General features: G+C 50.3%; 1 protein-coding gene across 5 annotated transcripts in view; it reads right to left on the reverse strand.

Moving 5' to 3' along the window:
- USF1 (upstream transcription factor 1) overlaps positions 1-12,219 on the reverse strand; it is a 50,535-nt gene that overhangs the window by 20,684 nt on the left and 17,632 nt on the right. For 2 of the 5 annotated variants that reach the window (XM_029579364.1, XM_029579363.1), the window contains exons 3-6: positions 9,850-9,899; positions 8,343-8,455; positions 7,316-7,417; positions 6,536-6,734 (exon numbers count right to left, since the gene is read on the reverse strand). In XM_029579364.1, coding sequence (XP_029435224.1) covers positions 6,536-6,734; positions 7,316-7,417; positions 8,343-8,455; positions 9,850-9,899 — 464 coding nt within the window. Of the gene's footprint in view, positions 1-6,535; positions 6,735-7,315; positions 7,418-8,342; positions 8,456-9,849; positions 9,900-12,219 lie in introns of those variants that run through there. The other 3 variants (XM_029579367.1, XM_029579365.1, XM_029579366.1) reach the window with 3 other exon arrangements.

Below are 12,219 nucleotides of genomic sequence, written 5' to 3' on the forward strand. Positions count from 1 at the left end.
GCCTCTCGGCTCAAGATCACAGTCTTTGAATAGGGTGACCATGGCTGAGGCAGGCTCCAATTATACAGGAAGGCCTGGGAGGAGAAGAGCTTTATTGTGTGTGTGGTGGGGGGGGGGGGGGGGGGTGTCAAACGGCAGTCCTCAACAGTAGGAAAGCCAGCATGAATAGCCATTAGATTCATTTGTAGTCAGTGGTTCAAGTCTCTGATTATTCTGAAAACCAAGAGATTGGATAGCTTCAGTCTATTAAAAAAAAAAAATTTTTTTTTTTAAAATCCGTTAAACACTTCCCTCCCTTGAGGAAAACCAGGGACCTCTGAGGATCTGTCTGGATTATTTAAGCATTACTGTGGGTAAAACCCTGTAATTGCCAATTACGGAAGAACGATTTTGGAAATGGCACTTAAAAGGCAGTCGGCCTGTTTTCGTGTAACCCTGCAACAGTGGGAACTTTGCTTTTGAAGTTGCTGCAAATCTGAGAGTCCTACGGTGACGTACAAGGAAGCCCGCACCTCCTGCGGCGATGTTGCATCCTGTCATAGCCCTGCTGAAATCTATTACAAGCACAGGAGGCTCCTTTTTCCTTTTAAATGGATGCGGTTTAGAAAGTGCTAGCCTCCTAGGCTGAGGGATTCCTGGGTTAATTTAGGTAGCATTCTTTAAAAAAAAAAAAAAAAAGGTAGAAATTACTTACCTGATAATTTTGTTTTCCTTAGTGTAGACAGATGGACTCAGGACCAATGGGTATAGTGTACTCCTGATAGCAGTTGGAGACTGAGTCAGATTTCAATCTGAAGTCAGCACTACATATACCCGTGCACGAGGCTCTGTTCTTCAGTTTTCTCCTCGAAAAGCAAATTATGGATATGTGTGTTTGGATAATTTTGAGTAACTTGAGTACTCTGGTTGAAGGGTGGAGTTCAGCAATGCTCGTAGTTGTTCTATCAATCTCCTTCTCCTTGTAAGGGGGAAGGGTGACTGTTCCATTTTGTGTCGAACCGGACTCCCAGGTACTCTACTCCATGCTGGAGACCACCTGGGCACTCAGAGAAGCGCCGACATCTGTTAATATGGGTATCTGGACTAGAGATAAGGGTTGGCTTACCCATGCTTGTGTTGCTCTTGGGGGGGGGGGGGGGGGGGGGGTGTTCCCCCGAGGATTCTTGATTGCGAGGCAGCCATGGGCAGGGTGCTGAGTCCATCTGCCATCACTAAGGAAAATGAAATCATCAGGTAAGTAATTTCTCCATTTCCTAGCGTGTAGCAGATGGACTCAGGACCAATGGGATGTATAAAAGCTACTCCCAAAGCGGGTGGGAAGCTGCCCTTGACCCACTTAGTACTGCCCTTGCGAATGCTGTGTCCTCTTTGGCCTGAACATCCAGGCGATAGAATGTTGAGGTGTGGATGGAGGACCACGTTGCCGCCCGACAGATCTCTGCGGGAGACAGCATCTTGGTTTCTGCCCAGGACACTGCCTGGGCCCTTGTGGAATGGGCCTTGACTTGTAGATGTGGAGGCTTGCCTGCCTCTACGTAATCCGCCTTGACTACTTCTTTGATCAAGCGGGCTATGGTTGCCCTCGAAGCCGCTTCCCCTTGCTTCTTCCCGCTGTGAAGAACGAATAGATGGTCCGTCTTTCATATAGGTTCCGATCTTTCCAGGTATCGGACTAGGAGTCTGCCGACATTCAGGTGGCGAAGAAGGCATGAGTCTTCCAAGTCCTTATGCTCGTCTGGAGATGGCAGCGAGATGGTTTGGTTTAGATGGAAGTGAGAAACCACCTTTGGCAAGAAGGAGGGTACAGTGCGCAGCTGTATGGATCCCGGCATAATGCTTGAAGTTCGGAGATTCAGCAGGCTGAGCAGATTGCCACGAGGAACGCCGTCCTCAAGGTCAGGAGTCGTAGGCACAGACTGCGAGTTGGTCTGAACGAAGCTCCTGCTAGGAAGTCTAACACTAGGTTGATATTCCATAGGGGTATCGGCCTCTTTAGAGGTGGCCGAATGTGCTTGACCCCTTTTAAGAAGCGGGAGACATCTGGGTGGGCCGCTAGGCTAGTGCCGTCCACCCTGGGTGTGAAGCTGGCCAGGGCGGCATTTGCACCTTGGAGTTGAGGGACAACCCTTTGTTCACGCCATCCTGCAGAAATTCCAGGATCATGGAGATTTTGACTGTCTGTGGAAGGATGTTGCGGTCCTCACACCAGGCTTCAAATATTCTCCATACTTGTATATATGTTAAGGAGGTGGAGAACTTGCGTGCTCGGAGCAGTGTGTCAATCACTGGTCCTGAGTATCCACTCTTTTTCAGACGAGACCTCTCAATGGCCAGACAGTAAGCCAGAATCTCTTTGGGTCTTCGTGGAGGATCGGTCCTTGCTGGAGTAGATCCCTGTGTGGAGGTAGGCATAGAGGGTTTCCCGCCAGAAGCCTTCACATGTCCGCATACCACAGTCTTCTTGGCCAGTCCGGGGCCACTAGACGTACCAGCCCTCTGTGGTGTTTACCTTGCGGATGATTCTGCCCAGTAGTGGCCATGGAGGGAAGGCGTACAGTAGGTCCCTCCTGTGGCCAGGTCTGGACGAGGGTGTCTATTCCCTGGGACAGTGGTTCCCGTCTTCGGCTGAAGAACTTGGGAACCTGGGTGTTGGAGCCGGTTGCCAGAAGATCCATGACTTCTGGCAACCGGTTGGAGCCGGTTGCCAGAAGATCCATGACTGGGGTTCACTAGTAGTTTACTATCTGTTGGAAGGCTGCTGTAGACAGTGTCCATTCCCCTGGATCCAGACTCTCTGCTGAGGAAGTCTGCAGTGACATTGTCTTTTCCCGCGATGTGGGCGGCTGATATCCCTTGTAGATTTGATTCTGCCCACGTCATTAGGGGTTCTATTTCCAGGGACACCTGCTGGCTCCTGGTTCCCCCCTGGCAGTTGATATAGGCCACTGTTGTGGCGTTGTCCGACATGACTGACTGATTTGCCCCGGAGTCTTGACTGAACTGTAGGCAGGCTAGTCTGACTGCTCGGGCCTCCAGTCAGTTTATGTTCCATGCAGACTCTTTTGTCCCATTGCCCTTGAGCTGTTAGCTCCTGGCAGTGGGCTCCCCATCCCCGCAGGCTTGCATCTGTGGTGAGCAAGGTCCATTCTGGTGAGGATAGGCTTGTTCCCTCACTCAGATGGTCTTCTTGTAGCCACCATTGTAGCTGGTTCCGAACCTTCGCCGGTAGCTGGAGGGGAGCTGAGTAGTTTTGAGGCATCGGGTTCCACCGTGACAGTAGGGAATGTTGTAGGGGCCGCATGTGGGTCCTTGCCCTCGGGACGACTTCTATGGTTGATGCCATGAGTCCGAGGACTTGGAGATAGTTCCATGCCGTGGGAAGGGTGACTTTGTTCCATTTGGTGTCGAACTGGACTCCCAGGTACTCTAGGGATTGGGAGGGCTGCAGGTGGCTCTTGGGTGTGTTGACGACCCACCCGAGGCTCTGCAGTAGTTCCTTGACTCTGGTGGTTGCTTGATGGCTTTCCTCTGGCGATTTCGCTCTGATCAGCCAATCGTCCAGGTATGGGTGCACGAGGATTCCTTCTTTCCTCAGTGTCGCTGCTACTACCACCATGATCTTGGTGAACGTTCGGGGAGCTGTAGCTAGCCCAAACTGTAGGGTCTGGAACTAGTAGTGATGGCCCAATATTGCGAAGCATAGGAAACGCTGATGGATGCGATGGATAGGTATGTGGAGATAGGCTTCTGACAGATCCAGGGGATGTCAGGAATTCTCCCGGTTGTACCGCCTTTATGACCGAATGCAGGGTTTCCATGTGGAAGTGGGGTACCTTCAGGTAGCGACTGACGGTCTTGAGGTCCAGTATGGGCCGGAATGTTCCCTCTTTCTTGGGCGCGATGAAGTAGATGGAATAGTGCCCAGAATTTTGTTGGTGCATGGGTGTTCTTGCCTTTAGGGCAAAGAATTTTGATAGTGTGGTTTCTGCCGTCTGTCATTGGCATCCTTGAGTGAAGCTCCTCCCGCAACTGGTATGGTAGTGCACTTTGTGGTGGCGCAGACCAGGGCGTTGACCTTGGGAAACTTCAGAGTTCCTTCGTTGCGGGGTCCAAGGGGTAGAGAGCTTCTAGGGCTCGCCCTCACTTAAAGATGGCCTCTGGAGCGTCCCATTCCAGATCAATCAGTTGTTGTACGGCCTGTAGTGTAGGAAAATGGCATGAGGTCTGGCGGAGCCCGGCCAGGAAGGGGCTCGCCTTGGACTCTGCTGTGTTCATGTGTCCGGGATGGCCAATGCCTTCAGACTCGTAGCTACGAGATCTGATAATTCGTCTTTTGGAAAGAAGCGCATCATGGTTCGATACAGTTCCGTTCGTGAAGGGATTTCCCCCTCTTCCAGGGGTTCTGATTCCTCCTCCAAGTCATCTGTGTCCCCTAAGGGGAGGCATTTGTCCAGGTGAGGCTCATCTGATGGAGGCTGGGAGGGGCCTGGGAGGTTCTGGGCCACTGGTGGGGGTTGTGGCTGTGTCGCCCCTGTCTGTGAGTGGATGTAGGATTGCAGCTCAGCGAAGAATCCCGCCCAGGTGAAGTTGCCTGGGACCGCACTGGGTTTGACGGTGCTCCCCAAGGGCCCCCACTGTAGAGGGGCAGAGTCGGGACTAGAGAGGTCCGGGGTAGTCTCGCTGGTGGATCCGGAGTCCTCTACGGGCTGAAGGGGACCTTGTCTCAGTTCTCCCCAAGCTTCCTCGCATAGCACGCACAGGGCACGGGTCATCTCGGACTGCACCGCTCTCAGGTGGCATGCCAGACCCTTAGCTGTCTTGGACGGCAGTGCCATGATTTGCACGTGTATCTTGTACAGGTGCGTGTGCCGGGAGGCCTGGTTATGTGCTCCGGGTGCGCCTACGTTGTGCGAGTAGGAGCGGAAGATGCACGAGTGGTTGTGCACATGGGCCTAGTTGTGCGCTCGGCACCCTTGAGCATGCCGCTGTGCGCACGGCATAGATGCATGCACCCCGCTATGCACACAAGTTGTTTGTGCGCCTGGCTGGCCGCTGTGCGGACAATGTGGCGACCAAGGGGGGGAAGGCACCGGCGACCACGCGGAATGATGGCGGCCCCCTCAGGAGGTCTTCACATGGGAGGACCCTCTTGCCGGATCGGGGTCTAGCCCGGACATGGCTGCGTAACCCGAATGTACAGAGGTTGGAGGGACGATCTGTGTGGCTGTCCGAGCCTCGGAGACTTAGAGAAAGTTTTCTACCTTACCTCATCTCGGCACTTCCCGGTTCTCTACCGGCCGGTCTCTGGCTGCGGGGGGAGATGGAATTACCTTCACCGCCGCGCTCTGTTTTGCACCCGCTGCCTCTCAGCGGCTCCCTTTTCAGGGGGCTAAGTCCAAGCCGCGTTGGCTACCGGACCGAGGCTGCCTCTCAGCCGCTCCCTTTCCTGAGGGCTAAGTCCAAGCCACGTTGGCTACCGAACAGAGGCTGCCTCTCAGCCGCTGCCTTTCCCAGGGGCTAAGTCCACACCGGGACAGAGGCTTACTTCTGAGAGATCACAGGAATCACCTCAGGAAATCTCGACTGGAGGAGGGTCCCTTAGGTATCACCGCAGGAGAACGGGGCTCGTTTTGGAGGTAAGGTTTCCTTTATTTCTTCTTTAAATTTGGAGTTTGGTTTTCTAACGCTGTGCAAGCGTGTGTGAAGTCCCGAACTGCTATGGAGACGGAAAAAACTGAAGAACAGAGCCTCGTGCACGGGTATATGTAGTGCTCATGTCAGATTGAAATCTGATCCGTCTCCAACTGCTATCAGGAGCACACTATACCCATTGGTCCTGAGTCCATCTGCTACAGGCTAGGAAAAAAAATCTTTAAAAAAAAAAAAAAAGTTTTATCTGTCTCCATCATTGGGTACAAAGAAAGGGGCACGCAAGGTAAAACAGGACCATAGGGAAAAAAAAAAAAGTCCAGACATTACATAAGATGTGGAAAGCAAAAGACCAGGCCCAGCCACTTCCTCATACTTCCTACGCACGTAACTGCTTGCTGTACACAACTGTAGGGCATATACTGCAGCCTGGGGAAAACAAAACTCACATCTGCCCAAAGGGTGGGGAGGGTGGAAAGCAGCTGCCGGGCTAAAGGAATAAAAAGTAACTCAAGGTGGCAAGACAGTAAAAGCATGACCTTGTGAAATCCCACTATCACACTGGCAAACCCTTTGGGACACTGGGGCTTCAAAAGCACCACGTTTCCTGTGCTAGATTGAAGCTATTTGGTCAGCAGAGCACATGGTGCTTGGGAGCTAGATACAGATGTTTGGTCTAAACTGCAGCCATCTGATGAAAAATAACTGAAAGATGTTAATCATGGCAAGGTGGTGGCAACTGTGTTTTCAGCCTACTTACTCCACATTTCCCAATTATTTCCTTGCTGCAAAAAGAGGTCATGCCTTCCCTTTCAAGCCTACAGGCAGCCACAAGCTTAAGATGCCAGAGAAGTACAACCTGCAAAGAGTAATTGAAAGGTTTAACCTGTGCCAGTGGGCGCAGCTTGCCCCAGGAGGGCATCAGAGTTCTGGGTGGTCACCACGGTGGTGGCAGTGGTGCTGGGACCGATGGTTGAGCTGGTATCCGTAACTTCAGTGGTGGGGAAGTAAGTATAGTGGGTCTCCGTGCCACCGGCGTCTGTATCCACACCATCCTCGCTGGAGAACGCGCCCTGGATGACTGCCTGCAGGGGCAAGAATAAAGCTAACAATTAAAAAAAAAAAAAAAAAAAAGCCGCAGAGGGGGCAATCGGTGCCAATGGCTATGACATAGGTCAAGGCTGCAACTACAGTCCCACCCTAGTAAGGGAGCTTCATCCTTTTGTCAAGCTCTGGGCCTGTCAGGCCCTGTGGTAACCCCCACAGAAAGAGCAGGCCCTTCTGCCTGGACCAGCCACCTCCCCCCTTGGATTGAGCCCTCAGATTCTGGTGGCTAGCAGGACAAGGTACAGAGGGGAATCCACTAGGACTGGACTGGGCCGTAAGGCAGGTTTTTAAGGGTGTGGCAGTGCAGGGAAGACTGACACCAGCAGAACCTCCAAGCCATGGGGTCCCCTGCTGGCAGGAGGCAGTCACTACACACAGATCCTTTACAGGGCCAGAGTGGAGAAGCCATTGAATCTGGAAACCCAGCACCAGAAATTCAGAAGCGGTCCTCCACCACCTGGAGCTTCAGATAGATATATTGCCAGCTATTATAACTAGTCAGAGGTGGAAAGAGACCACTGATATTAAAATATAACCAAGTCTGATACCCATTCTCTACCTGAGTCATGGACTGTGTGGCAGGGAAGCCACTGATGGCACCAGTGCCCTCCGTCTGGCCATCCAGCTGGCTGTCGGCTACCTGTATAACACGATACATCACCTGCAGGATGAAAAGAAGATCTGGTCAAGCAACACAGCCCCACTACTCCAGTGCAAGGCATGGACTGACATGGCAATAGCTCCCAGTTAAAAAAAAAAAAAGAGTAAAGTTATCACCAGCAATGTGAGCTGCAAACTGCAGGGGCTCACTCTTTCACACAATTCAAACGGAAACTCAAAATATCCCCCCACTCACCCACAGAGGGGGGCATCTCAGTCCCTCAGAGATGCAGGGGAATGGCGAAAGGTCTTGGTGCAAAGGCAAGGGGCTCTCACTAATGTGGTGGTAACAGAGCTATCGTGAACCATTAACAAAACACATTTTATGCCACCTTATTTATCAGCGATCTCACAAGCAATCTTTCCCATAGTCCGACTGGTCTAGTTTATTAAGTGCTGATTTGCGTTTCTTTATCCCAATGTCAGCACGGTACCAGTCCTGTCCTGTCCCTAGTGTACATGCCACCCCATGAAAAGGCAGCAGAGCACCAGGACTGAAAGGAAGAGGAAACGCACTTCCAAAACCAACGAAACCTACCATAGATCTTTGCCTTGTACGCAGTTACTGGAACATCGGTACCCAATGCAAAATAAAGGAAGGCCCAATCAATTGTGGATCCCCCAGGGTCTTCGTTCTGGGACACATCTGCAGTCTTCCCAGACCCAGAACATGAAAAGGCAAGTACTAGGGTTCTTCACTACAATTCCAATGCACCCGCTCTTCACTCAACCCATTTAAATCCCAACAACTTAAAGGATTTGAGCTCTCACCAGACAGAGATTTTGTTTCTGGCCAGGTGGGCGAGACCAAGGCAGACCTTGGACGTTACTGCATATGCTCCTAATGCACATATTGACAGGGGTATCATAATGAGGGGGGGGGGGGGGGTGGAGAAGAGATACAATAAGCAGTCCCGCCGCCATACCTGTGTCCCACCATTATCGGTACGGAAGACGTACTTGATGTTGGGGTCGGGAAAGGTGGCAGCCGACTGGATACTGGCAATAGCAACGCTGGTTGGATCCTCACCTGTCGCCACTGCATCTCAGGAAGAGCAGGAGGTGCAGCAATTGTATTGGGGGGGGGGGGGGAGGCGGGGGAAGAGAGAGAAAGGAATAACTCAGACCGCAGCAGCAGGAAGGAACAAGAACAGAGCAAATCCCTGCTGCTCCTCAATAAAGCAGACTTGAAATAGACACTCGCCCTCTATTTATTTTATATTCCACCTTTCTGCCACTTCTTCCCACCCAACTCTCTTGAATGCCCCCTCCCCCTGCCTTTCTCCGATTTACCCAACAAGGTCCCTAAGCTATTTTGGGCTCCAGTCTTCCCCCAACTGAGACAACAGCATCAGGAGCCTTCATGTGCCACTTAACAGAGGTTACTGTTTTCGTTTTCTTTCGCTCCTTTCATCCAGATGGGTCCTAAGGGGGGGGGGGGGGGAGACGAGACAACAATCCTCCGACAGAGGGGATACAAGGCTCCCTCTGGAACCCAGGACAACCTTAAGCTGTCACCAGCCCATCTGCGTCAAGGTGGCACAACCTGCTGGGACTCCCAAGCTCCTTCTGCGGGCCCCCCCCCGGCTGGCCCAACTCCTCCCCACCACAGGGGAGCGCTGCTATCAGGCCACAAAGCAACATCTGCTCTCTAACATTTTTTCGACCCTTTGCTGTAACGCCGATCTGGTCTTCTTACGGACAGGGCCCTCTGTTCATCTTTTCCTAGAAAGACGCTGTACTTAGAGCATAAAATGCTCAAGAAATTTAGGAACTGTTAGCATTTGACCCTTTTTTCCTTTGGGAATTTATTTTTTTAAAAAAAAATGGAATATGTGGAATTTTCCAGCCTTCAAAACTGTCATTAAACCTCTCTCTCTGCCCCAAGGAGCCCAGACTCCAGAGGCCTTTGAACATTCTGCCTGACAGAGGTCGGTGCAGCTTCACAGAGAACTTTTTTGTGGATGTTATTTCCCTCTCTTTAAAAGGTGAAAAAAAAAAAAAAAAAGAGGAGGGGCAGCCCAAACTGAGCTCCCAGTCCCCAACATCACAAAAGCTCAAGGTCAACCTTTTTTCATATTCCATGCATGACTATTCAGAACGTATCCCTTTCCCTCCTCCACGCACAGCGCCCTGCTAAGTCGAGTTTTGGCGGGATGATGGTTTGGTTAATAGCGAGCAGCAATGCTCAAGACGCCTTCTTCCTCCCCCATCCCAACTTCCGTAGCTCTTTACAATACGGCGTGACCTTCAGCAGATCACTTAATCCCATCCCCCCCCACTCCACCCACACAGCTGGCTCTTGCAGGGCAGCAATACAGCAACCATGAAAGTTACATTAGATACCATAAAGCTATGTAAATTAAAAAAAAAAAAAACACACACAAATAAAATACAAATTCTAAATCAGTAGGGGAAAAACCTCACACACACCTTCCTGGATTTGCACTGTTCCTTCTTCAGTTTCAGCTACTTTCTGCTGTCTGCAAGCACAAAAGGTTTTTTTTTTGTTTTTTTAATGTATACCGCAGGATAAAATTACACTTCCCTCACTCTCCACACAGAGGTGCTGTTCAGCAACTGGTGATGGCTGAACAGCTTGCTCAAACCTGGCCCCATTTTGAAAGGAAAATTGGTTCTCATCTGCTAATTTTTGTTCCTGTAGTACCACTGATCAGTCCAGACTCCTGCGTTTTACCTCCCTGCCAGCAGATGGAGACAGAGAAAGTTTCACTGCCACCTGTAATCCCCTCAGTATTGGCCTGTACCCAAACCAAGATGACAACAGCCACCATAAATTTCTAATCAAACTTTTAAGCAAACTCACTCCCCTCCAACGAGCCAGAACAAGATGAAGTTGTCCAAAAAGACAAGGGAAAACTTGTTTCCCACATTTAACATACGCGATCAGTATTGAAAACCTCCAATAACTCCAAACTACATACAAAGCAACAGTTCGAGTGGCGGACTCTCCCCCCAGTAAATGGATGGGACTCTGGACTGATCTGTGGTACTACTGGAATGAATATTAGCAGGTAAGAACCAATTTTCTCAGTCCAGACTGCTGGGATGTACCTAAGCTCCCCTTTACTCGGGTAGGATGTGGAGAGTTCTGCTCGTAGAACACTCAAAGCACATGGAAGCCGGAGCCCCAAAATCCAAGTGATGTTGCCTAGCAAAAGTGGGCAATGACTTCCCAGTAGCCACCCAGCAAGTTTCGTGTGGAGACACTTGTGTGACTCAGCCTAGGAAGTCACCTGAGAATGTGTCGTGTGCCCCTAAATTCCCTGGTAGTGGGCAACCTTTAGAAACATAAGCTGACACAATCACTTCCTTCAGCCACTGCACAACTGTAGCCTTAGACAACTTATTCCCCTTCTTTGGGCCACTCCACAATACAAAGAAGTGATACCATCTACAAAGAGGTGATGAAATCTATGGAAATCATAAGTGACTTCCAATCTAAGAGCCTAAACTCCCATGCATGAGGCATAAAATAATCCAAATTCATAAAAGCTGGAAGCTCTACTGTCTAAGATGGAACACAGAGACTACCTCAGGCCGAAAAGAAGGCACCATAAAGGGGATCTGTAGGAAGGGATCTCAACATGACAGCACCCGGAGCTCCAAAGTTCTCCTGGCTGACAAAATAGCAACCATGAAAACCACTTTAAGAGACAAGTCTTTAACCGTAGCTCTCTTTTCTGGTTCAAAGAGAGCCTCACACAATCCTCTAAAGGACTAGATAATTCAGATTCCAAGATGGGACAAATGTTCCGCACCCGAGGACAAGTTCTTAGCTCCCTGAAGGAACCATAGCACATCCGGAAGTGCAGACACCTTACCCCAGAGACAACCCAATGTCACTACCTGGACACTCAGGCCAGTCCCTTGACTAGAACCTTTCTGTAGAAAAGCCAAAATGTGTGACATCGTAGCCTGAACAGACTGAGGCTGCACTCTGTCAACAGCAGACCAGAACTCGAAGATCCTTCAGATTTGCATGTCAAGGATGTAGAAGGTGGAAATAACCGCTTTGGAATATCCCCTCCATCTCAGTTGTCTCCTCTCAGACCAAAGCTGTGAGACAGAAGCGAGCCACTTGACCCAAAAATATTGGGTCCTGGTGGAAAACAGTTGACTAATGTCTGAACCTTAGAGGCCCATCAGTTCCATGTAAACCGGCCTGATATGAATCCCATTCATGAAGTCCGGTATAGAAATAGTTTTAAATAAATAAATAAATGTTGATCAGAACTAGGAAGCATGGTCAGTGTGAACACTCTGGAGCTACCAGGATCACGCTGCAAGAAAATTATTACTTACCTGCTAATTTTCGTTCCTGTAGTACCATGGATCAGTCCAGACCGTGGGTTATGTCCCCAATCCAGCAGATGGAGTCAGCCAAAACTTTGAGGGGGCGTCACCATAAGTAGAACTACCCCCTCTGCAGGAGTTCAGTATCGAGTATATCAAAGCCCGAGTAGAACAACCCGAACCCCCTCATGGAATCAAGTTTATATAAAGAAATTGGCAACAACCAGCCATGTAACTGTAATAACAGACTAACCGTGGGCGTCCTACAACGGGTAGGAGGCCACACAGACAACACGTCAACTCGTGAGGCGCTGATGCTGGGACAACAGTGGAAAATTGACAAGTGGTGAAGTACAGATACCCTTACCGATATCCCGAGCAAGATGAAGCAGGAGTGAAAAAGACCCAAAGCGGTGGGCGTCTGGACTGATCCATGGTACTACAGGAACGAAAATTAGCAGGTAAGTAATAATTTTCTTTTCCCTG

This window comes from Rhinatrema bivittatum, chromosome 16, assembly GCF_901001135.1.
Source record: "Rhinatrema bivittatum chromosome 16, aRhiBiv1.1, whole genome shotgun sequence".
Lineage (NCBI taxonomy): Eukaryota > Metazoa > Chordata > Amphibia > Gymnophiona > Rhinatrematidae > Rhinatrema > Rhinatrema bivittatum.